Genomic DNA, 27,226 nt, shown 5'->3' with positions numbered 1-27,226 from the left:
CCCTACACCTGAAAGCTTGCTGGTTCAGGCAGCCACATCAACCAGGCAGTCTGCTTACCCCTCTATTTCCCCGGATAGAGACGACAAGAGGGTTGATGCCTGAGCTCGTAAGATTTTCTCATCAGGCAGCATGGTTTTGAAGTCTGCTAATGTTAATTGTACACATTTTAGATTTACTTACACCCTGTGGGACTGTGTTAGCATGGCGGCTGAGCACATTCCGAAAGGCGAGAAAAGAGACAGCTTCCTGGCTCTTGTGAAAGATGGAAAGGACCCAATGGGGGAGTGTCTCTAGTCAGGACTGGACACTGCTGACAGTATCAGCAGGTGCATGGCTTCTAGCACCGTACTACGCAGGTTTGCGTGGTTGAGAAAGTCGGGCTTTGCACCAGATGTGCAGGCCAGACTACTCAATATGCTCTTTGATGGCTCGAGGTTATTCATCAGCAAGGCGGATGTGAGTCTGGAGAAGCTGCAGACCTCCAAGACAGCAGTTAAATCACTTAGCCCCTCTATACGTCAACCTCAACAACAACCCTATTCAGGCTCATGTTCCTGGAAGGGTCGTCCTTTTCGTTTCTATTCCTCATTTGTAAAGGGAAGAGGACAGGCTGGACAAAGGGGACTGAAAAGATTCCCTCGTGGTTACAGAGGAAGGGGTGCTAAATCAGCCACAGCAGCAGCATCTTTACCCTGAGCCGCTGCTGAGTGTACTCAGCCACTCTGAGGCCTTGACTCACAAGACCCCGGTGGGAGGCAGAATCTCTCAGCATCTGAACGAATGGCGAGACATTACTTCAGATGCTCCGGCACTGGAAACAGTAGCCCAAGGTTACTGTCTTCCTTTTCAAAAGAGGCCTCAAGATCATCCACTGGGAACCAACTCTGTCAAAATTCAAGATCTGCTCCTTGTGCAGGAAATTTTAACCCTGCTAGAGAAAGGTGCAATAGAACATGTACTTGTAGCGGACAGGAACAAGGGTTGGTATTCCCCCTACTTTCTCATTCCCAAGAAGGACGGAGGATTGAGACCCAAGAAACTTGAACAAATTCCTCAGGAAAGACAAGTTCAAGATGGTAACCCTTTCTCAGATCCTTCAGGCTTTCCAACTCCAAGACTGGTTGGTATGTCGTCAGGCCTAGTATGAAAGTCGCTTGTTTTGTTCCTCCCCTCCCTTTCTGCACCCCTCTCCCTCACCTTATGTTTTTCTCCAGATCTACCAGAAATGTCGTCAGGCCTAGTACGGTAGTCGCCTGTCTGTTTCCATTTCCTTCCCACTCACCCCCTCCCTTCCTTATCTATGTCTTAGCTCTTGCACTTTCGAATGGATTGTGTCCTCCCAGGTATTCTTCCTCTTGTGATAAATCGTTATCTCCAGCTTCGCTGCTTCGGAAAAATGTTTTCTCTGCAGAGGGCACTGTGCTCGAGGTCGTGGTGCCGATTGTCCCGCGACGTACTCCGTACTCTGTCGACGTCACCGATGGTATAAATAGCTCGAGCCGTGCCAGTTGCTTCAGTTCCGTTTTTCCGATCGCTTCGCTATCGAGAACGGCGCGCTTCTATTTTCTGTGAAGAAAATGTCACCATCTTCGACACCTTCGACACCCAGAACTGAGTTTAAAAAGTGTGCAGATTGTGGATCTAAGATGTCGATCACCGATCCCCACCGTATTTGTCTCTGGTGTCTCGGTTCCAGTCACCGAACCGACGACTGCGGGTCCTGCCAATCGATGACCGAAAAAGCTCTTTGTGAGAGGAGAGGTAAACTGTCGGTGGGGAGGGAGGCCTCAAAAAAGGTTTTGTCAAAAAGACATAAGAAAGCGACTGATTCTAAGGAATCGGATCGGCATAGGCACTCGAAGAGATCTCGATCTAGGAGTAGATCGAGACACTCTTCGTCGTCATCGAAAAAAATGAAGAGGAGACATAGATCTCCCTCATCATCTTCTTCTTCAGAGTCGACCGAAGAAATTTGTTGTCCGACTAAATCGGAATCTCCCAGTAAGTGGGAAGAATTCTGCAAAAAGATGATGGAGGTTTTCGAGAATGCAGCCTCGACCCCCTCGAAAGAACCTCGAAAAAGCCATACCCCTAAAGTCGCTGCATTGGACGACAAAGGGAAGTCCAAGGCTACTATGGCCAAGACCAGTAGCGTCGAGGAATACAAAAAACCTCGAGTCGACGTAAAACCGTTGAAGAATCTTCGAGAGTCGAGCACCTCTCCAGTGCCGGCCAAGAAACACAAGTCGTCGAAGACTTCGACAACTTCGTCGACGCCCTCGACGTCAATAATTTCGACGCCAAAGCCAAATGCGTCATCGACGCCATTATCGAAGTCATCTTCGAAGACTTCGGAGACACCCTTGAAAACTTTGAGGGATTTGCCATTTCCTTCAAAGCAGATGGAAGAGGAAGAAAGGAGATTCACTCCTTTGCCCAGATCAGACTTTTTCAAATCTATGTCAGCAAACTATGAAGAGTCTGCTTCAGAAGAAGACGAGGTTACTCCTTTGGGAGTTACTTATGGTACAAGACAAGTTCCTGAAGAACTTATTGACCAGGAATCTAGAATGAGAGACCCGAGTGATACTCTACATTCTGCCAGTGGAGTTGACACATCCCCAGAATTAGAGTTCGCCAACCTGATCCTGCAGAGCATGCAGATGCTGGGTACAGGGGTCTTATGACCAGGGTAGTTGAATATATGGGTTGGGGTAATACTTCACCCATTTTTTAACAAGATGACATGACGGATATTATCGTCAAGGGACCTCAAAAAGATCCTGTTCTCCCTTTTCACAGGGCCCACAGGGCCCTTCAAAGGACTGTGGAGAAAAACTGGGAGAAACCAGAAACTATTCCTGCTGCAGATAGCACTTTTCCAAGAAAATATAGACCAGCTGGAATGGATCCTGAATATTTGAATAAACATCCGACTCCAGAGAGTTTAGTCATTCAAGCATTATCTACTTCAAAACAAACTGCTTATCCAACTATCCCTCCAGATAGAGAGGATAAAAAAATTGACGCCTGGGCGCGTAAAGTTTTCACGTCAGGCAGTATGGCACTTAAGTCGGCAAATGTCACCTGTACCCTAGCCAGGTTTACCCATACCCTGTGGGACTGTATTTCGGCGGCGGCTGATCATATTCCAGAAGGCGAGGAAAGGGAAGGCTTCCTGAATATAGTCAAAGAAGGGAAGGAGGCAATGGGGGAATGCCTCCAGTCTGGACTGGATACTGCTGATAGCATCAGCAGATCCATGGCTGCAAGCATTGTGCTACGCAGATTTGCGTGGTTGAGGAAGTCTGGATTTGCACCGGACGTGCAAGCTAGACTCCTCAACATGCCCTTTGATGGCTCGAGGCTCTTTGGCAGAAAGGCTGATGAAAGCCTAGAAAAACTTCAGACCTCGAAAGCGGCAGCTAAATCACTTAGCGCCTCTTTGCGCCAGCCTCTAAAACCCTATTCCGGCTCATCTTCCTGGAGGGGTTGCTCTTTTCGATACTACTCCTCTTTTGGTAGAGGAAGAGGACAGGCTTCTTAAAGGGGCAAAAGAAACTTCCCTCGTGGAGCACGAGGAAGAGGTGCAAAATCAGCCTCAGGAGCGGCATCTGTACCCTCAGCCACTCCTGCAGCCGCCTCCAAATCCCTCTGAGACCTTGTTACACAAAACACCAGTGGAAGGCAGGATCTCTCAACATCGGAAGGAATGGCGAGGCATTACCTCAGATGCTTGGGCACTGGAAACAGTAGCCCAAGGTTACTGTCTCCCCTTTCTAAAAAGGCCTCAGAATCATCCACCGGGAGCCAACTCCGCCAAAATTCCGGATCCGCTCCTGTTGCAGGAAATTTTAACCCTGCTAGAGAAAGGTGCCATAGAACTGGTACCTGTATCGGAGAGGAACAGGGGTTGGTACTCCCCATATTTTCTCATCCCAAAAAAGGACGGAGGACTGAGACCCATCTTGGACTTGGGAAACTTGAACAAGTTCCTCAGGAAGGACAAGTTCAAGATGGTGACTCTTTCTCAGATCCTTCAGGCTCTCCAACTCCAAGATTGGTTGGTATCATTGGACCTTCAGGATGCTTACTTTCATGTGCCAATCCACAGAAAGTACCTGAGTTTCGCGATTGGCAATTCTCATTATCAATTTCGAGTTCTGCCATTCGGGTTGACCTCCGCCCGAGGGTTTTCACCAAACTGTTGGCGGTTGTGGCAGCAAGTCTCAGGAGAAGAGGTATTCACATATATCCCTACCTGGACAACTGGTTGATCAGAGCAGGTTCTCCAGAACAAGCTCAGGAACATCTTTCGATCGCCTGCCACTTCCTCCACAAACTGGGCTTCTGCCTCAATTTCAAGAAGTCCCACATGATACCAGCCCAGAAGCTCCAGTTTATCGGAGCAGTCTTGGACACTTCATCGGGAAAAGCCTCGCCTCCCGAAGTGAGAGCTCTCCACATCCAGCAGATGGTAACGAAGTTTCAGAATGCCCAACATCTACCGGCCTTCGATTTTCTCAGTTGCTCGGCCTCATGGCATCCTGCATTTTCCTAGTACCAGAGGCCAGGTTGAGAATGAGATCCCTTCAATGGGCACTCAGAACTCAGCGGTCCCAGTTCTCAGGGAATATGTCGGATCTTCTGCAAGTTCCGAGCGCAGTTACTCAGGATCTTCTATGGTGGGCTTGCAACGACAACATTCTCAAGGGAGAGTCTTTTTGGCAACCATGGCCGGAGATAACGGTAGTGACGGACGCCTCACTCACGGGGTGGAGAGCACACACCAACGATCTGACAATCAGCGGTCGTTGGTCTCCATTGGAGTCCAAACTACACATCAACCTATTAGAGCTGAGGGCAATCAGACTAGCTCTGAAGGCCTTTCTGCCCTCTGTACAGGGAAAGAATGTCCTGATAATGACGGACAATACAGTGGCCATGTTCTCAACAAGAGAGGAGATGCAGTGTCGCTGCCACTGTGCAGAGAGGCAATGCAGCTCTGGTTCTGGGCAATACGAGAAGGAATCTCTCTGTCGGCAATTCACCTAGCCGGAGAGAAGAACACGGCGGCAGACGCTCTGAGCAGGCAGAGCACGGTATCTCACGAGTGGGAGCTGGCTCAGGAAGTCCTTCTGGAGATCTTCGCCCTTTGGGGAACCCCTCAAGTGGATCTGTTCGCCACCGCAATCAACCGGAAGTGCGATCAGTACTGCTCAAGGGAATTTCCTCAAAGAGGAGCTCTGGGAGACGCATTCGTAGTGGAGTGGAAGTTTCCACTGCTGTGCGCGTTTCCCCCAGTCCGCGTGATTCCTCAAGTAATCAGGAGGTTGAGAAAGTTCAGGAACACCATGATCCTAATTGCCCCGGATTGGGCCAGGAGAACGTGGTACCCGGACCTTCTAGACATATCCATCTGCCCTCCAATACGTCTTCCGCAAAGAGAGGATCTTCTCTCGCAAGAGGAAGGTCGGGTTCTCCATCCAGAGGCCAAGACACTCAACCTTCACGCATGGTTTCTGAGAGGTTGAGATACAAGGATTGGATCTTCCGGATGACGTAATGGAAATCTTGCTTTCGGCCAGAAGACCAGCAACAAAGTCTTTGTACCAATGTCGCTGGAATAGGTTTAGTAACTGGTGCAAAGACAAGGATGTGGACCCTTTTCAGTGTGGCACCCCAATGGTGCTTTCCTTTCTGCTACATCTAGCCAATCTGGGGCTCCAGATAGGAACAATCAAAGGATACCTTGCTGCGCTGTCCATTTTCAAGCGCTCCTCGGAAGAGGTTTCATATTTCAAAATACCGTTAATTATTCAATTCTTAAAGGGGCTCACTAATGTATACCCTCCAGTACCTCTTCATGTACCAACCTGGGACTTAAATTTAGTATTAAAATTCTTGACTTGCATACCTTTTGAGCCTCTGCACTCATGTCCATTGAGGCTTTTGACTATAAAAACTGTCCTTCTTGTGGCCCTATCATCAGCCCGCAGGGTTAGCGAACTTCAGGCTCTCTCATGCAAACCACCATATACTATTTTTTATAAAGATAAGGTAGTCCTTAAAGTTAAACCTTCGTTTTTGCCAAAAGTAGTCTCGGACTTCCATTTGTCACAAAAATAGTACTACCTACTTTTTATCCTCCTCCTCATCTGGGCAAAGAAGAGGAGAGATTACACAGATTAGATCCCAAGAGGGTTTTTACATCTCTAGGATGGCTAAATTGAGACAAGATGACCAACTGTTTGTGGGTTATACTGGTCAAAAATTAGGCTCATCTGTAACAAAACAGACCATTTCCCGCTGGATCATATTAGCCATAGTTGAATGCTACAGATTAGCGGGAAAAGAACCACCAGATGGGCTTCGTGCCCATTCTACAAGGGGAATGGCTACTTCTGCGGCTCTAAAGAGGGGAGTCCCGGCAGGAGACATTTGTGCAGCTGCAACCTGGAAAACAATGCATACTTTTGTTAAACATTATTGTTTGGACACTGCCTCCTCTAACGAGGGTTTATTTGCAAAAGCAGTTCTGCACTCTGTCCACGAAAACTGAAATTGGTACTCCCACCTCCAAAAATTGATACTCTATGGGAGCCTATTATTGGTAAGTAACATGTTCATCTGAAATGTCGTCAGGCCGAGTACGATAGTTAATTTCACATCCTTACTGTTCATGGCCTGTAAGAATGTGGTTGTATTTTCCCTTGTTCCCTCCCTTGCCTTGAAGCGCTTTGAAACACATTGTGTATAGGCGCTATATAAATAGACGATCATATCATATCATATCATTGGACCTTCAGGATGCTTTCTTTGATGTGCCAATCCATCTCAAGCACAGAAAGTACCTGAGGTTCGTGGTTGGCGGTTCTCCTTATCAGTTTCAAGTTCTGCCTTTTGGGCTGACCTCCGCCCGAGGGTTTTTACCAAACTGATGGCAGTAGTGGCAGCGAGTCTCAGGATAGAGGGGATTCACGTCTACCCCTACCTGGACGATTGGTTGATTAGGGTTTGTTCACCCGAACAGGCCCAGGAACATCTCAGTATCACCTGCCCCTCCCTACACTGGGCTTCTCCCTCAATTACAAGAAGTCCCATATGATACCATTCCAAAGACTCCAATTCATCAGAGCAGTCCTGGCTACTTCCTTTGGGAAAGCCTCGCCTCCCACATTCTTCAGATGGTAACAAAATTCCAAAATGCCCAGCAGCTGCCGACCTTTGATTTTCTGAGGTTGCTCTGCCTCAGAGCATCCTTTATTTTTCTGGTGCCCGAATCCCAATTGAGTATGAGATCCCTTCAATGGGCCCTCAGGACTCAGTAGTCCCAATTTTCAGGGAATATGTCGGATCTACTATAAGTTCCGGGCAGAGTTGCACAAGACCTGATTTTGTGGGCTTGCCATGACAACATTCACAAGGCACAATCTTTTTGGCAACCATGGCCGGAGATAACGGTAGTGACGGACGTCTCACTTATGGGGCGGGGAGCCCACACCAACAAACTAACAATCAGCGGTTGTTGGTCTCCATCGGAGTCCAAACTACACATCAACATTTTGGAGCTGAGGGCAATCAGACTAGCGCTGAAGACCTTCCTGTCGTCTGTACACGGAAAGAATGTCCTGATAATGATGGACAACACAGTGGCCATGTACTACCTCAACAAGAGAGGAGGTGTAGGGTCACTACCACTGTGCAGAGAGGCACTGCAGCTCTGGTTCTGGGCAATTCAAGAAGGAATCTCTCTGTCAGAAGTTCACCTAGCCGGAGAGCAGAACACAGTGGTGGACGCTCTGAGCATGTAGAGCACAGTCTCCCACGAGTGGGAACTAGCTCATGAAGTCCTTCAACAGATCTTCACCCTTTGGGGAACCCCTCAAGTGGATCTGTTCGCGACCAAGATCAATCGCAAGTGCGAACAGTATTGCTCAAGGGAATTTCCTCCGAGAGGAGCTCTAGGGGACGCGTTCGTAGTGGACTGGGAATTTCTGCTTCTCTATGTGTTTCCTCCAGTCCCCGTCATTCCTCACATGATCAGGAGGTTGAGAAAGTTTGGGAAATCCATTATCCTAATTTCTCCGGATTGGGCCAGGAGGACGTGGTACCCGGACCTTCTGGACATGTCCATCTGCCCTCCAATACGTCTTTCACAAAGAGGATCTTCTCTCGCAAGAGGAAGGTTGGGTTCTCCATCCAGAGGTCAAGACACTCAGCCTTCACACATGGTTTCTGAGAGGCTGAGATATAAGGATTGAGACCTCCCAGACAACGTAATGGAGATCTTGCTTTCGGCCACAAGGCCAGCAACCAAATCCTTGCCCCAGTGTTGTTCGAATAAGTTCAGTAACTGGTGCAAGGATAAGAATGTGGATCAATTCCAATGTGGCACACCTCCAGTGCTTTCATTCCTGTTGCATTCAGCCAATCTGGGGCTCCAGATTGGAACGATAAAAGTTTACCTGGCTGCGCTTTCCATTTTTAAGCGCTCCTCTGAAGATGTCTCGTATTTCAAGATACCCTTGATTGTGCAATTTTTCAAGGGTCTCAATAACGTGTACCCTCCAGTCCCATTTCATGTGCCTGTTTGGGATTTAAATTTGGTGTTAGGATTTCTCACATGCATTCTATTTGAGCCATTACATTCATGTCCTCTAAGGCTCCTTACATTAAAAACAGTCCTACTAGTGGCTTTAACTTTAGACCGCAGGGTGAGTGAGTTACAGGCTCTCTCTTGTAAGCCTCCTCACACTATTTTCCATGAGGGTCATCCTCAGAGTCAAACCAATATTCTTGCCTAAGGTAATCTCTGATTTCCATTTGTCGCAAAAGATAACATTACCAACCTTTTATCCTCCCCCTCATGCAGGTAAGGAGGAAGAAAGGCTTCACAGGGTAGACCCAAAAAGGGCTCTAAGCTTTTATATTTCAAGACTTGCTAAATTTCAGCAAGATGATCAACTCTTCACTGGGTATACCGCCCATAAAATGGGCCTGGCAATAACCAAACAGACTATATCCAGATAGATAATTTTAGCAATTGGAGAATGTTACAGACTGGCAGGTAAAGAACCACCAGATGGTCTGAGGGCTCATTCCACAAGGGGCATGGCAACTTCTGCGGCTCTGCAAAGGGGTATCCCGGTAAAAGTATCTGTACAGTGGCCACCTGGTCGTCTATGCATACGTTCATAAAGTATTTCTGTTTAGACTCGACTTCGTCTCAGGGAGGTCTTTTTGCAAAGGCCGTTCTTCATACGGTCCATGACTAAATTAATTTGTACTCCCTCCTCCAAAAATGTAAACACTGCTTTGGGAGTCTATCAAAGATGAGGAATACGTCGGAGGACACAATCCATTCAAAGAACAAGTTACTTACCACTTGTAAGGTTCTTTTGACTGGATGTTCCTCCCACGTATTCATCATCGCCCCTCCAGCCTACCGCGCTGTACAATTTACGTGTTTTGCACTCCGTGCTTTCTGAGAGCTTGTGGACCTGGGGTACGCCTGGTCAATCCCACGATTGATTGGAAAGAAAAAATAGAACTGAAGCCAACGGGCGTGGCTCGAGCTATTTGTACTACTGGTGACATCAACACCCGACGGCAGCCCTCGAGGGACATCGACGCCACGACATTGAGCACAACGCCCTTTGGTGTGGAAATTTGGTTCCGAAACAGCAAAGCTGAAGATACGAATATCAAAGATGAGGAATACGTGAGAGGAACATCCAGTCAAAAGAACGTTACCAGCGGTAAGTAACTTGTTCATCTCTACGAATCTCAACAACTCCCAAGTTTGACAACATCTTATAAAAGGCTATGACATCAAAAAGGATGTACAAATTTGCAAAAACTTAAGGGTTAGTTAAGGGAATCAACTATGTATAGTTTTTGTAGGGGTTAGTGAAATCATTGGTCAGGCACTATCCTAACTTGCATGAGACCACTTTTTAAATTGTAACCAGTAAAAACAGGTTATCTGTAAACTAGGCAATTGGACGATGCAACAGTGTCTGAGGCAACGTGGACGGAGTGTTGACGATTGGTCAGTGGTGACTTTCTCAGCCTTGGTACATTTGGAAGGTTACCAGCACATGAGCACAATAGGGGGTGGTTTGAACGACACCTACGAGCTACTTGTCCCAATAAGGTTACCATTTCAGATTCTCTAGGCCACAGGCCAGGACATCTAGCTTTCAACATTGCTCTAACTTGTATCTTTTTGTCTTGAGAACTGGATGGAAACGAAGGTCTCTGTCCGTCTGTGTCTGGTTCTAATGAATAGGCGTTATCCTCCAGCAATAGGTCACATGTGTTGCGACTACATTTCGGAATATTCTGCTCAGCATTTATGCGGATTTTAGCTCTTGTTACTGTGGGTGTCGTTACCTCTCTTGGCCTCTAGAGACTTGTTTGAGCCACTTTTCTCTCTATGTTTAGTGTGAGTTGGTGGGAATCTGGCCTTTCAATATTACTTTTTCTTTACTAATTTAAGAAGACTGTGTCTCACGTCTGGGAACTGGTATCGTGCGTACGTTTGGGTGCTGATTCAGGTCTTTTTTCCTTATGTAGTCTTGGCAAGCATGTGCTTTTATATTGTCTGGGCTGTTTGGCTTGGGTTTTATTTTATTGCATTTATATTGCGCACCAATAATCCAAAGGCGAGAGGGCGCAGACAAAACAAACAACATAAATACATATAAGCGCCTCTGACGTAATAAAATCAGGATGGGTTAAGTCATAGAAATCGCCAACAACTGGTAGCCATAAATCAAATATTGGACATGCAAAGTCATCATCTGAACAGTAATCAGTGGAAAAAAACAGGCAGAGTTCCCTAAAAGGATCCTAATTTAAAGAATCAAATTGCAGTTCGAAGTCCCTTTGGGCAAATATTTGCATCGTCTGAGAAAAACAGGTAAAGTGCTAGCCCCACAGCCCACTAAAATACAATCACTATTGGGTTGCGAGCACCAATCACTCAGGTCTATCTATTTTCTGCTAACTCAGCGAGCCAGGTCCCCCTGCAACCTCAAAGCTTCTCCTCTGGCCTCCATTCACTCATATGTGGCTGCAACATCCATCTTGGTTTAACTGGCCACTCATTTAGTCGCATTCTGCAGAAGCAAGCAGAAGATGTATTCTTATGCGTCTTTGCGTTTCAGCATCGAGAGTATACGTTTTCTAACCTAATGGATGCAAGCATATTCTTCATGTCTAAGTGCGCTTTCTCCTATTGTGTGTATCTTCATGATGGATGCGTATGTGCTTCATATCTAATGCAACTACAGGTGTCAGTATTCAGCAGAGACATCATTTGGATCACAGCTCGTTTATGTCCATGATAGCCTGTGCTTTTTTTACCCTTGTGGGAAGAGACGGTAGGGTTATCTCAGTGGCGTCCATCTCTCCCATCTGCTGTCCATTGTGCACCTGCAATTTCTGTAGCATTGGGACGAGGGAGGGGCCGACTAACTGAATGACACATTCATTTGTCTCTCTTCAATATGATCGTATGCCACGAAGTATTAGGTCATGTGCTTGTATAGCACACACTTAAGGCACACTCTTACTCCACAAGCTTTTACGCTGCACACTCTTGTGGCAGGCGCTCATAGGTCATGTGCTCTTACGCCACACTCTCGCATTGCATGTACTTATACAACATACCTTGATATGCCATGCGCCCCACCTAACACTGATATGCCAGACTCTCAAATGCCAAACACTTATATATCAATTACTTATATGCCACTCATACGCCATACATTTCTATGGCACACACCATAAGTATGTTATACACTCACATTCCAGAGACTCATATGACATAAAATCATATCATATAGTCATACCCCATGCACTCATACATCATACGCACATACAACATAAAAGCATAACATATACTAATACGACATACACTCACACAACATATGCAATACACTTATACACTCTATTCAATTCAGTCATACACCATACACTCATATACCATCACCCATACACAATATATTCATACGACATACAAATAGGGCATAAACTTATATTCTAACGAACTAATATGCTATACACTTATATATAATACAAACACTCATACGCTATGCACCACACTCCTCACAAATAAACACTGAAATTAAATGTAAATAAATGTAAAGGAAACAATTATGGTTACTGTAACCAAAAGTAAAGTCTACAAGCAGTGGAAATAACAATGTTAAAGCATAAACACTCACTCATCACACTACAAGTATAACGCTAAAACCTCAAGTATAAACACTTACCACATACCACAACAAATCCAAACTTAAAGCTCACTTCAAATGTAATATTGATGTAACCTGCCTAATATTTGAAGTGAGTGATCAAGTTGGATTTGTAGTCGTATGGAGGGAGTGTGTATACTTTGCATTTTCATGGTTGAATGTGTTATGTTTTGTGATGAATCAAGAGAATTTGTCCCTTCTCCCCAAGGGAGAGCTCCCCTCACCCCGTGAGGCTAGGGAGGTGAACCCGCTCTGCAACACCTTCCCTAGGGGACGAGGCACGTGGGACCTCACCGGGAGAGACTCCCCCATAGGGGACAAGGACTTCCGTTCCCGTGGGGAACTCCTTAAAGCAGAGCGCACTATGGCTTACATGGCATGCTCTCAAATAGCCTAAACTGCTAAACATCAAAACTGGGACAAAGACACGTTTCAGAGATGCCCATATGTTATAGTGGAAGGAAATGTCCCTTTAAATCAGAATCACGCATCCACTGGGACAAGGACATGATTAACGTACACTCGATGAGCCAGAGGACGAAGAGAGAAGAACTCAGATTGCAACCCGGGAAGCCCTGAGCTGCGTGACACCTGCAGGAAGCAGAAATCAGGAAACCTGCGAGATTCAAACTCAGTCAGGATTGCCAGACGGAATGCCAGACCTATGGCAAACCCAAAGCCTGAGAAGCCAGCAAGACAGGAACCTGCAAAATAGGTGGTGGTGAGACCACGGAAGAGGATCCGTGGTGGATCGCAGGTCTGCATAACTTTGCCGATACCACCAACTGCGTGGACCCACAGAGTTTGTTTGTTTGTTTAATATTTTTATATTGCGCACCAGACCCAGAGGCATCAGGGCACAGAGCATAAGATAATTGAAAGCTTAGTTACCCAAAATGACAAGATAATCACACAAAATTACAAGATAATCAATTGGAAACAAGTGGGGGTATAGTGCATGAGTGACCAGAGCAAAGGGATGTACAGAAGCATGTGTGTATCACATAGTAGCACAGCATAACATGAGGACTAAAGCTATGCAGTTTAAAGCTTTATTTACAGTCAATATTTACAGTCGTAGAGTAGTACAATACAGTAGCTGGTACATACTAGAGATCTGAGTCTTTGAGCCATTTAATGGTGCTCTTGCAGAAATTATGGATGGACTGATCTACCCTTAGTGTGGGTGGAAGTGAATTCCACAATTCTGCTGCCTTGACTGGGTAGCTACAACCCCCCTATTCTTGATAGCTTATATCTAGGAACGGCAAGGTAATTAGTGTTAAATAGTCTGGTGATCCAAGTTAAAGACTTCTTCTTGAACCTTTCCAACAGGTAGGTGGGTGCCGCATTGTTCAAACATTTGTAAGTCAAAGTTTCAACCTTCAGCTTAATTTTGGCAACTGTGGAGAGACAATTATTAGCTCTTCTAGTCGTGGAGATGTGTTCTCTCTTGGCGAGTGTCTGGTCACTTATCCTAGCCCTGGTACACAACGAAGAGATGAGAAACCACTTGGAGAAGAGAGACCGTGAGAAAGCAGATGGCAAGGAAGAGAAGGCACTGGCGGTCCAGGACGAACGAGAAGGATTCCGAAGAACCCGACTCCAGAAGCTGTTCTCCTTCAAAACTGAAGGTAACAGTGAGTACAGGAGTTATTGGAGACCTCGAAGAGGGAATTATTATACCGTACAACCACCTTGTCTCAGTAGTAGTTATAAGACAAAGTTGACCTTGAAACAGGCAAACTTAAAATGTGATCATACCAAAGAATGGCTTATTGAAAAGGAGACTAAAGTGAGATAAGAGCCAGTGATCACAATGTTCTGGAGAAAAAGGAAAAGATGCAAAGTTCAACTTGAACCCGATGAACTTAAAACATAATAATACGCCCGAGAACATTATTGAAAAGCTGAATAAAGGACGATCAGAACCAGTGATCACAATACCCTGGGAATAGGGGAAAATAATACAGCTTATACAAGGTCACATAGACCAAAGTGAACTGAGCTATAATAGCCCAGGTGGAATAGCCCACCAAAACAACAAGTATATCTAGGGATACGTTGAGAATCACAAACAGGAGTGTAAGAAAGCACTAAAGGGGTCCCCAAAGAAGAAGGAAAAATCACCAGCCCATTTGAAGAGCTACAGAGACTGATCCAAGAAATCACAAGAGTCTATTTAAGGATCCTGTACTAATTCAGACCCTATAGACTGATACTAGAAGTATCCAAAGACAAAGAGAGCCATTCTCCAAGCCCAAGTTCGTTTATATATTGGTAGTGTCAGTTGGGATAGTTTGGACAGTGGACTTCTTTATTTGGATTTTCACAATGGCCGGACAAGAACCTTAGTTAATGCATCTCCTGAACCCTCTTGAAGGCACAAACAGGGCCACACTTCTCCTCAGTGACTTCAACAGATGGAAAGGAGACAAAATGGACAAAGAGGCTATACAACTGGAAAGGGATTTAAACAACGCCCAATATACAGTCATCAACAACGCCCCAACAAATGACAAAAATCATATACTAGACTGGGTATGTACTAGACACCTCACTGCCCGAGTCGACCAGACCCTTCCATGCATTTGGTCGGTTCACCATTCTTTAGAATGGGATCTTCAACGTCCCAGCGAACATAGAAAATCCCAAAACCCAGCCAAATCGGTTTACTGCAGGAACTATAAAAATCTTGACCCAGCTGAGCTCTCATCCTCCCTCATGAGGGAAACATCATGAGGGAAATATCTGTGGAGGATGACGCTGTAGAAGATCTTTTCAATAAATATCATGAAAGTTTTTCTTCGCTAGTCGATCGGGTGGCACCACAAAAAAACACAGACCACCAAAAATGGTTCAACTGCGAAGTGAGCAATCTAAGGAAAGAAAAACTGAGATTAGAATCCATCTGGCTGAAACTCCTATCGGAGTCAACCGAGGACGCCTGGAAACAAGCCAACAAGAATTATAAAAATAAGGTGACAGAGAACAAGAAGAACTTTTTCAGCACAGAAATTGAAAAAGCCTCTAATAACACCAGAAAACTGTTTGAAATTGTTAAGTCGTTAGAAAAACCAAATGCCCTCCAAGTACCCTTCATGCCCACTATAGATGATACTATAGCAGTTCAGGCTGCTTCGCAGAGAAAATTATTAAATCTTGCACAAAAATGAAGGATACTGTGCAGCCCAAAAACTTACTAGGCAACCCCCGTTGCCAGAAAGATCACCATATTTCTGGTCAGCCACACCCTACCATTTCATTCTCCAAAATAGAGATGCACGACATGGAAAACATTTTACAATCTATGAATCTCACAGCTTGTTCCGAAAACATAATTCCTTCTAAAATAGTCCTAGACCATAAGGAAATCTTTGCACCATTTCTCACTAGGCTTGTCAACGCATCCTTCCAAGAAGGAAAGGTTCCCAAGGGCATTGATACAGTAGAAATCACCCCATTACCAAAAAAGCCCAACCTAGACCCTACAGATCTAATAAATCTCAGAACCATCGCTAACTGTAATATCCTTCTTAAAATACTGGACAAAGCTGCGTATAAACAATACCAATCATTTATCGAAGCAGAAAACATCTTGCATTTTAAACAATCAGGCTTTAGACCGAATTACAGCACAGAGAGAGCCCTTATAAATCTGCAGTCTCACATGCTACAAATCATCGAGGAAGGTAAAGTGGGCATGCTGACCTTGTTGGATCTATCCGCTGCATTTGACCTAATGGACCACAGTATTCTGAAGCAAACACTTGATCACTTAGGTCAATGCTCGGATCTGGCAGGAGAACGGTTTCTTTCCTTCCTATCAGACTGGGAAGCAAGAATCAAATGGGGCGAAACTCAATCTCCAAAGTCTCCCATATGGTGTGGTGTACCACAAGGGACAAGCCTGTCCCCCTTACTCTTTGATCTATATGTCAGGCCTTTTTGCACGCTCCTCGATGACTTAGATGTGTTTGTCACAAACTACGCTGACAACACACAACTAGTCATTGAAATCACAGGAGCCTATGATAAAGATGCTACTACACTAGCAACGACATATCAGCTCATTGAGACTTGGATGTCAACTAATTGGCTGTGCTTAAATGGGGGAAAAAACTGAGCTAATGAACTTTGGCTCATCTGCCTCATGCGCCAAACTGGACCTGGAGTATTCTAAATTCCAAATCGGCACAAACTGCCTATCGGTCCTGGATAAAGTGAAAACACTAGGAATCCAACCGGAGGCAACCCTCGCCTATGACGCACATGTTAATCAGGCTATTTAAAGTTGTAACTACTCCCTTAATCTTTTGAGAAACATCCCTCCTACGTATCTCAGAAAAATGCTGCAACTATCGGCCGAGCACCAGTACTATCCAAACTGGATTACTGTAACTCCCTGCTGATCAGGGCCTCAACCTCTAACGTGGGTAAATGCCAGGTGACACAAAACAATGCGGTGCGTATTGTTAATAAACTCGCAAAAACGCGATCACATCACGCAGCATAGGAAAAACCTAGACTGGCTATCTGTACATGACAGAATTCAATACAAAACTGGATCAATACTACACAAATGTGTGTATTGAACTGCCCCGCTATACCTAAAAAATGTGATCCCCCACTGCCTACCAACAAGAGCACTACTTTCAGCAGGAAAAAAATAAATGTAAATATCCCAGATTCAAGCGAGAAAAAGGACTAGGAAAATCTTTCATGGTTAGGGCAGCTAAATTATGGAGCACAGTACCCACCACTCTGACGGAAAACTGCAATCTGAAAGCCGTTCAGAAAGCATTGAAACCCCATATATTCAGATAACTTCCCTTCCTCACGGAATTCTGGTTTCCTGGGACTCTCTTCTGTCTTATTTGGAATGTTTTCTGTGTTTTTATTAGAGCGCCGATGCCTGCGGGCTTTCAGCGCTATAGAAACCCATAAATAAATGAAATAAGATAAGTAGGGACCAACCATAGAGATAGGGAGAGTCTGGCCTTATTATTCTTACTTTAATAAAAATATTGTGTACCAACCATGTCCTCTAAGAGTCTGTGTCCATCTGACTCGCCACAGGTTGTAGAGTGGGCGTTTATACCTTAGCATTGTAATTTCTAGTGTTTGCAGACTTTACTTGTTTTCAATGTTTTTCAGCTTGTTTTTTTCAATGTATTAAATAATATAATCAGCTACAGTGACTTTAGTATCCAATATTAATTTGATATTTATATGACCTGAAACAAGATGCAGGTTTGCATAGAGCAATCCTCTAGCATGGAGCACTCATTAACGAATTCCGTAAAACCAGCAAAATTCTTAGACTGTCAACCAATGCTTATATAATCTCATAGTATATTAATATATACAATTGTACGATGAGCATATCTCAAATTTGGATCAACTTTGCTCTCCATAATATATTTTTACGATTTTGCTCCATTCAACATTGTGTTGGATTGATTAATGCATGAACCATGTAGGCAGGTGCTAGGGTTTCCTACAACAGTTTGCACAGAACAGAAATATCCGAAATTCTGTGTTTTGAACATATTATTTACCAAATGTAAATGTGTGTTGTTCTGCATTATTTCCCATTGTCTCAATTGTTATATTTAAGCCTATTAAAGGAAATAATATAATGTTTAATCCAAATAGCTCTAATCATTTAGCGCCTCAACTGCAAAATCACACCCTATGTTCCCACTGCTAAGACCATGACATGCACATTCTTACCACGTTAACCATTCATTTCCTTTAGTACTGTGAAAAATCTCAGATACAAAATTAACTGACCCATCCAGCGCTTGCCAGAGGGAGACCTGCTAGCCGTTTCACTTTTTTAAAATGTAAATCCTCACATCGAACTGCATTTCATGGGGTACACTTAACAAGTTAATTTCTCCTTGAGATAGTTATATTAACCAAATCACTGTTTAATGGGATAAATACACATATTGATATGCTACGTATACCAAGCACCACTCTGGATAATTACTGGAATTTGCTAAATTGCTCCATGTGATAACGCTGGACATCTCACCACCCAACCTCTACCAGAATTTATGATTGTACAATAATGACACCACACACAATCCAATCATCTAATTGTTTTTAATTTTAATTTTCACTTACCTTAATATGGAATAAACAACCTGATTTTGACGTTTACCTGAACTTTATTGAGCTTCCATATACAATGTCATGTTGCATTAAATTTAGGCCAGTTATTTTACCCATTGCCGCATTTATGGATAGCTGGTCTAGAAATAATGTCTATATTTGTCCTCATTGTTTCAATGTTAGGGAGCGTATTGTAAACTGTGTTTTGTGCCTCCTTATGTCAAACCTAAAAGGATTTAGCTGTGCCCTTTAGTGAGGAATTATAATGTATGCTCAATTTCGTAGAAAGACTACTCTTTCCGAAGTGTCTAGTGGAGTAGCTAGGTTTCTCTATTGGACACGACAGCTGAGAAGAAAAGCCGCAAGGATAGTAATTTTTGCAATTTCATTGTATTTTTCTTTATTGATTCGATATTCAGTGATTTTAATTCTTATGTGTTTCTGAATATCTGTACGTTTAGATTTATATCAAGTTGTATTGTATCTCATGTAGTATTTGGTAATTTATGGACATTATGTTATTTTTCTCTTATTTGTGTGTGAACATGGAAGACCTCCGTCGACCAAGAACCACCTGACGGTAACCGAGGACCGACGTGAGCCTAAGGACCACCGTGAGCCTAAGGACCGCCGTGAACCTTATGAACGCGGCCGCCAGGCACCCGCACACAGCCGCGAACTGAGGAGGAACAGCGTCCGCGGCTCAGGGTCCAACCATGTGGCAGAACCCGGCAACCCTGATTCCGAGTGGGAGACGAACGCCGCACACGGCGGAACGCTCTTGTCTAACACCTCGGGGATAACCGAAGTCCCTGAATCAGACAAAACAGACCTCAATCACGAGGCTGGAGTGATACCCGCTCCCCGCGCATGCTACATGATGGACTCACCTGCGATTCTTCCGAACAGCAACCAGGTCCAAGAGGGGAGGATATGGGTGGAGGCAGAGTGGCAAACCTCGATCAGTGGAAAAGGGGGCGGGGCTTCAGGGGATTTTTATAGATGTAGTAACAACGCTGCTCCTGATTGGTTGACTGATGTCTCACCCGTATATAAGAAAGAATTTGACGAGGGATTGTGTGTGTTCTTTTCCCACTGTTTCAGAACAGGCGGACGGACGGATAGAGAGCCACACCAGACACTCTCTGGGCCTACGAGGACTAAGAGGAGACCTCATCTATATAGAAGAAGAAGACTGACATAAATCTCCTGTTATTCGCTTTTTTTCTTTCATCCTTTTACCTGAATAAAGGATTTTTTTGATTTCTCCATCCCTGCCTTCCTGCCTCATCCTTACAATTTGGTGGCAGCGGTGGGATACGGCAACGCCATGGAAGGAATCATAAAAGCACTGGCAGATGGCCAACAACAACTACAACAGGCGATACAAGTGCAGTCCCACCAAGCACAAGCCGACCGCCAGGCGTTGCAGCAGGCTTTGCAGTTACAAGTTGCCAACCAGGATGCTTTGAAGAAAATGACAGAAGCGGTGGCTGCTAGAGGAAATCCTACAGCCCCAACAGCGATCCTACAAAAATTCCAACCTGGCGAGGATCCCTGCTATTTCTTTACCAATTTCGAACGGGTTGCCAGGAATGCACAGTGGCCGGTGGAGAAGTGGGGCCACTTCATTGCACCGTTGCTAACGGGAAGTATGCGCTTATCAGGCAGCCAACCCCGCCGGAGATACAGCGTACACTGAGATAAAGAGGGCAATCCTAGAAAGGATGGAAATGGACAATGAAGCATATCGTATCAAACTACGGGAGACCAAGCTCCGACCAGGGGAAACACCCAGGCAATTATACTACCGGGTCCACGACATCACCGACAAATGGTTGAAACCAGCCAGTAGCAGTGTACAAGAGGTGGTCGACAAAATAAAACTTGGAACAGTTTACTGAGGCCCTCCCGCCACCTTTGCAACGATGGGTGAGACAACACCATCGGCCTACCCTACCAGAAGCCATCGATATCGCCTCGGCCTTTCAGAAAGCAGGCACTAACAAGGGTGGTCAGCCAGAGCTACCCGGAGCCAACATTGTGAAGGGGATAGGAATCGGAGAGCCAAAAATCACTAGGGGAGAACCAAAGACTGTACCCTGGCCCAATATAAACCGACAGCCACAGTGCTTCGATTGTGGTGACTGGGGCCATATTGCACGGTTCTGCCCCAGGAAAACCAAGACCGCTGAACCAATGGAAATCAGGTTCCTACAAGGGAAGGAGTATCGCAGAACCCAAGATCTCTACTACTTGGACGTAAGAGTAAACGGAACAAGCAGACAAGCCCTCCTTGACAGCGGAAGCGAGCAGACCGCAGTCAGACCGGAAGTAAGTGGGTCGGGGAGGGACTGTGTCCAACATTCCGATCAAATGTGTTCATGGGGACACTAAAACCTACCCCTCGAAGGAGGTAGTCATAGAGGTAAAGGGGGTTGAGAACAAGATGAAGGTTGCCATAATGACCCACCTACCCACCCCGGTTTTGATAGGGACAGACCTTCCGTCCTTCCAAGAGTGTTTCTCAGAAGCCGAATGGTTACAAGAGGCCCCCTTTTCTAGGGAAGACATCAGGGGTAATATAACTCACAGGCACAAGAAAACCAGGAGTGAAGTCAGACGAGAAAAACAGAATGAGTCGAAGGAAGCCAATATACAGGGTTCATAGACTGGATGCCAGAAGTCAAAAGCCAGACATACCGCAGAGAATTGAAAACAGACCCTACCCTGAAAGTAGCATGGGAACAGTACATTCCATATCCCAAGAAGGGAAAGACCTATCCATGGTTCATGTCCAACAAAGGCCTGCTGTATCGCGTGAATAAGGGTCCACTAGGTAATGAAACGGAACAGTTACTAGTTCCCCTGGGTTACCGGAAAACGGTAACGAAACTAGCCCACGACAACACCACAGGAGGGCACCACGCCCGGGAGAAAACTCTAGAAAAGGTATTAAAAAGGTTTTACTGGCCAGGAGTCTATAGGGATGTGGGACGATATTGTGAGGAATGTGCAGTATGCCAGAAGACCAGTCCACGAGTTCCTCCTAAGGCCCCGTTACAACTTATGCCATTGATAAAGGAACCATTCTACAGAATAGGAATTGATATTGTTGGCCCTCTCAAACCAAACAGTCACGGCCACAAATACATCCTCGTCATTGTAGACTATGCTACAAGGTACCCCGAGGCCTTTCCAATGAGAGGGGTCACGGCCGCTAATGTATGTAATGTCTTGGTTCCTTTCTTTGCACGGGTTGGGTTACCGGCAGAAATCCTCACCGACCAGGGAAGAAACTTCATCTCCGGAGTCATGCAGGCTGTGTGTAAACAACTAAATATACGGCAACTACGGACCTCGGTGTACCATCCTCAAACGGATGGTCTTGTTGAAAGATATAACAAAACCATTAAACACATGTTGAAAAAGGTCACTGAGCCTTCAGGAGCAAACTGGGATAGGGTCCTACCGTGGGTACTCATGGTTCTACGAGACACTCCCCAGTCCTCCACGGGATTTTCTCCTTTCGAACTATTGTTTGGACACAAACCCAGAACAGTGCTAGATGTGGTTAGGAGTGAGTGGGAAGAGCAGGAGGAGGAAACACCACTCACCGATTATGTCCTGGAGTTACAAAAAAACCTCTCCAGATTAAGGGACCTGGCACGGGCCAATTTGAGTAAAGCCCAGCAGACCCAGGAGAAATACTACAACCGTAACTCCAGAGTACGCTCCTTCAAAAAGGGGGACAAAGTGTTGGTGTTATTACCCACCTCTTACAACAAAATGCTGGCCCAATGGAGAGGACCTTATAAGGTATTAGACGTCCTGGGCCCGGTCAACTACCTAATCGAACAGCCAGATAGAAAAGACAAATAAAAAAACTACCACATCAATCTGTTAAAATAATGGAAGGAAGCCGAGGACATTCCGGTGGACGCCAAAATAATGAACGTATCCGAGCCTTATGACGTGTCTCATAAAACAGCTCTTCAAGCAGTACAATGGAGGTCAGAACTGACAGAAAAGGAGAGAAAAGAGCTGCTGGAGGTACTAACCCCATTAGAACATGTGTTTTCATACGAGCCTGGAAAAACGCATCTGATAGAACATAAGATAGAGACCCTACCTAATCAGTTTGTGAGGGTACAGCCTTATAGACTTCCCGAAAGTAAAAGAGAGGCGGTACAGAGAGAGGTAGACGAAATGATGAAAATGGGAATCATTGAATGATCAACAAGTCACTGGTCGTCCCTGATCGTTCTTGTTCCTAAACCCGATGGGTGCACACGCTTTTGTATGGACTATAGAAAGCTGAACAGCATATCAACATACCAAGCTTACCCTATGCCCCGCGTAGACGAACTGTTAGAAAATCTGGGGGCTGCGCATTATCTGACCACAATAGACCTCACCAAAGGGTACTGGCAGATCCCGCTAAGAAAGGAGGATAAAATCAAGACCGCTTTTTCAACCTCATCGGGATTGTACCAATTTACTGTCTTACCGTTTGGTCTGCACGGAGCGCCAGCTACGTTCCAGTCACTTATGAACCAAATACTAGCACCACATGGCAGGTATTGTTCAGCCTATTTGGACGATATAATAGTATATAGTACTTATTGGAACGACCATCTCCTGCACCTACAGAAAGTAATAACAGACCTCGACGCTGTAGGGTTGAAAATCAATCCCAAGAAAACAACAATAGGGGCCCAACATACCAGATATCTGGGATATCTGGTAGGAGGAGGTCAAATTAGGCCCCAAGTAGACAAAGTTGATGCCATCCTAAAACTACCTGTACCGAACAACCGCAAACAGCTGCGTGCATTTCTGGGTTTCGTGGGCTACTACCGCCGGTTCATCCCCATGTTTTCATCAATAGCTACTCCCTTGACGGAAGCATTGAAAACATCCTACAAACAGGATATACACTCCGATCCCGAAGCCATCCAAGCCTTCCAACAGTTGAAACAAGCCATTTCTGTACTGCCGGTGCTCAAGTGTCCAGACTTTAATGAGGAGTTCTTTCTACAAGCAGATGCCTCTGGATCGGGCCTGGGAGCAGTGCTTTCCCAAGGTACTGAGGAGGACCTATACCCCATTCCCTTCATAAGCCGAAAATTGTTAAAACATGAGGAGACATACTCCACCATTGAGAAGGAGTGTTTAGCTATAAAGTGGGCCGTGGAAACCTTGAGATATTATCTGTTGGGGCGTACGTTCACTGTCTTTACGGACCACGCACCCTTACAGTGGCTGGCTGTCCAAAAGGACTCAAATCAGCGTGTGTTGCAATGGTTCTTGACTCTTCAAGCATACTGTTTTAGGACCGTTCATAAACCTGCTGCCTTCCAGATCGTCCCTGACTATTTGTCGAGAAGAATGGATCGACCCGAACGGCTCGATTCTTCGGGGAGGGTTTATGAACATGGAAGACCTCCGTTGACCAAGAACCACCTGACGGTAACCGAGGACCGACGTGAGCCCAAGGACCGCCGTGAACCTTATGAACGTGGCCGCCAGACACCCGCACACAGCCGCGAACTGAGGAGGAACAGCGTCCCCGGCTCAGGGTCCAACCACGTGGCAGAACCCGGCAACCCTGATTCCGAGTGGGAGACGAATGCCGCACACGGCGGAACGCTCTTGTCTAACACCTCGGGGATAACCGAAGTCCCTGAATCAGACAAAACAGACCTCAATCATGAGGCTGGAGTGATACCCGCTCCCTGCGCATGCTACATGATGGATTCACCTGCGGGTCTTCCGAACAGCAACCGGGTCCAAGAGGGGAGGACATGGGTGGAGGCAGAGTGGCAAATCTCGATCAGTGGAAAAAAGGGCGGGGCTTCAGGGGATTTTTATAGATTTAGTAACAACGCTGCTCCTGATTGGTTGACTGATGTCTCACCCCTATATAAGAACGAAACTGACGAGGGATTGTGTGTGTTCTTTTCACACTGTTTCAGAACAGGTGGACGGACGGAGAGAGAGCCACACCAGACACTCTGTGGGCCTACGAGGACTAAGAGGAGACCTCATCCATATACAAGAAGAAGACTGACATAAATCTCCTGTTATTCGTTTTTTTTCTTTCATCCTTTTACCTGAATAAAGGAATTTTTTTATTTCTCCATCCCTGCCTTCCTGCCTCATCCTTACATTGTGTTATTGATTATTGCAAAGTTTTACATCCCAATACTATATACAGCATATGTCCATGTGTTAATGTGTCCTTTGTAAACTTTCTTCTGCTTTAGTTTGACAGATTGTATTTCCAAATAAATCTTATGATGATGATTTCATTAACCTTTATTTGAATTTGGTTGTCAGAAGTTGTCTTAGTCTGCCAATTAGATGTTGCACAGCTGCATTTTAATATGTTCTAGCGGCTAGCTGTCAGATACCAGATTTGCCCTCGTAGTGTAGCCGATGAATTCTTCTTCCCAATGTACCCCTCTGGTTTTGACTAGAAAGAACCAGAGCGATCTATTGGAGAAAAGAAAGGATGCCGATGGAAATCCTGGAGTCTCCGTGGTTTAACTCGGGTTGAAATGCGGGACGTCAAGGAGACTTGGATAAGGGTATCATGCAGCAATTCGGAACCAAACCTGCATAGGTGAGATAACAACACACCACAACCACAAGATTTGTAAAATGTGATACCGAAGATATACCATGCAATGCAAAAGGAAGGTTTTGTAATAACAACTGCCAGTAACAATAAGACAAAGACCACCCCCCTCCTTCTACCCAGTCTTATCAGAAAAAGGTTAACCGCTTACCGGTGTTTGTGTCCTAGGAGAAGGATAGTATTCGCAGGCGGAATCCAAGCAATCCACAGAAGCAGTCCAAGACTATCCCGACGGCACGAGGACGCCTAATAAAACCCTGACCCGACGGCACGAGGACGCTAGTACACACAGGAAGTCTCTAGTCCGTGTACCACTACTACAGTTCAAAGTTCCAGAAATCCCAAGAACAAAATACTGAAGAGGATGAGGTCTGACCTGAAGAAAACGAGGTATCCAATGGAGCAGGCAAGAGAGGTCCAATAGCAATCCGAGATCAAGAAACCAGACGAGGCAATTCCAGGCAAGGCGACAAGAAAAAGGCAATCCAATAAACAGTCTGCGTCGAGGAACCAAGGTGATCAATCACTGTGGAGGAAAGAACAGGGTAACAAGGACAGGAACGGGGAGAACAAGAACCAGATATGGGTAAACAGAATTCCAAACGCCACTAATCTGTGATCAGAAGCACCGAACCAGTAGGAGGAGGTGCTAATAAGGAAGCAATTCACGTGACAATCCGGCGCACTACTCGACGTGGTCCGAGGGAGGAGTAGAGTGGACGCCAGCGTTGCCATGCCAATTTCCAGGTACCAGGTTTCGCCTTCCTTAAAGGGAAACGAGCCCGTGGTTTAGCGAGGAACGAGTGCGCATACATAACAGTATCTCCCGCAAAGGGGACCTCTCCCCCCGAGAGGACCAGAAACGGGCCATAAGGACAGGGGCATGAATGTTTTCAGTTGGTTCCCATGTGCGGTCCTCTGGACCATAGCCCTTCCAATCGACCAAGTACAAACGCCGTCCCCTGCACACTTTGGTATCCAGGATAGCAGCCACCTCGTATTCGTCGAACCCCTGTACTCTGACAGGAGACGGGTGTAAAGGCAGTTTGGTCAATGGGTGACAAAGTTTTACCAAGGATACATGAAACACCGGATGTATCCTCCAGGTAGGAGGGAGAGCTAGACGGAGCACTGCAGGATTTATGACTTGCAGAACCTTATAGGGACCCACAAAGCGTGGTAACAAGGTCCGTCGACCTGACAATCGTAGGTTCTTCGTAGACAACCAGACCTTCATGCCAGGAGTATACAAAGGAGCCGAGGAGCGTCGTGCATCCGCATATTTCTTTGAACGCTTCTGGGCCAGAACCAGTTGATTCTTTACTAAGGCATGAGTGTCTGAGAGTCTCTTAAAACAATTTAAGGCAGCGGGATTGTGCAAAGGTGGCTCAGCATCAAGAGGCAAGGACCGTGGATGTCGACCATACCTAGCGTAAAATGGGGACATGTGGGTCGCGGAGTGGAGGGAATTATTGTAGGCAAATTCCGCCAACGGCAATACGGAGACCCAGGTACCTTGACGTTGAAGAGTGAGGCAACGGAGGTACTGCTCCATGGTGGCATTAAGCCTCTCCGTTTGGCCATCTGTTTGAGGGTGATAGGCGATGGAGTATCTGCCATCGATACCTAAGGTTGTGGTCAAAGACCTCCAAAAGCGAGAAGTAAACTGCGGTCCCCGATCCGTAATGATCATAGTGGGTAGGCCGAACCTTTTATACACATTTTTCAGAAATAGATCCGCCAGTACCGGAGCAGTAGGGACACCATGGCACGGTACAAACATAGCCATCTTGGTAAAGTAGTCAATCACTACCCAGATAGTGTTGTAATCTTCCACCAAAACGAAGCTCCACGACAAAATCCATGGAAAGCATCTTCCACGGGGCTTCAGGTATAGGCATGGGTTGTAGTAGACCCACAGGTTTACCACGTTGATGTTTGCACTGGGCGCAAACGGCACAAACAGCTATGTATTCCCTCACATCCTTGTTCATAGAAGGCCACCAGCACCACCTTCCCAAGAGGTCCAAGGTCTTACCAACCCCCGGATGGGCCGCTATAGCAGCATCATGACACCATTGCATGGCGGTACGCCGAGTATCAACATCTGGCAGAAATATCTTACCCTGTTTATAGGGTAGTGAATGAACCAGCTCCAGACCAAGGCTTGCCAACTCGGAGGGATGGTTATTC

At 45.7% G+C, this 27,226-nt stretch overlaps 1 protein-coding gene across 4 annotated transcripts in view; it reads left to right on the top strand.

The window, feature by feature from the left end:
* Positions 1-27,226, top strand: part of PSD (pleckstrin and Sec7 domain containing) — a 1,402,592-nt gene that overhangs the window by 1,301,699 nt on the left and 73,667 nt on the right. The window contains exon 17 of one of the 4 annotated variants that reach the window (XM_069610472.1): positions 18,943-19,050. The exons of the other annotated variants lie outside the window; for them this stretch is intronic. Coding sequence (XP_069466573.1) covers positions 18,943-18,990 — 48 coding nt within the window. The 3' untranslated portion in view covers positions 18,991-19,050. Of the gene's footprint in view, positions 1-18,942; positions 19,051-27,226 lie in introns of those variants that run through there. 4 annotated transcript variants of the gene reach the window in all.

Source organism: Ambystoma mexicanum, chromosome 8, assembly GCF_040938575.1.
Source record: "Ambystoma mexicanum isolate Mex_15411 chromosome 8, UKY_AmexF1_1, whole genome shotgun sequence".
NCBI classification, from domain to species: domain Eukaryota; kingdom Metazoa; phylum Chordata; class Amphibia; order Caudata; family Ambystomatidae; genus Ambystoma; species Ambystoma mexicanum.
The sequence above is the reverse complement of the archived record's forward strand: the minus strand, read 5'-3'. Positions and strand labels throughout refer to the sequence as shown.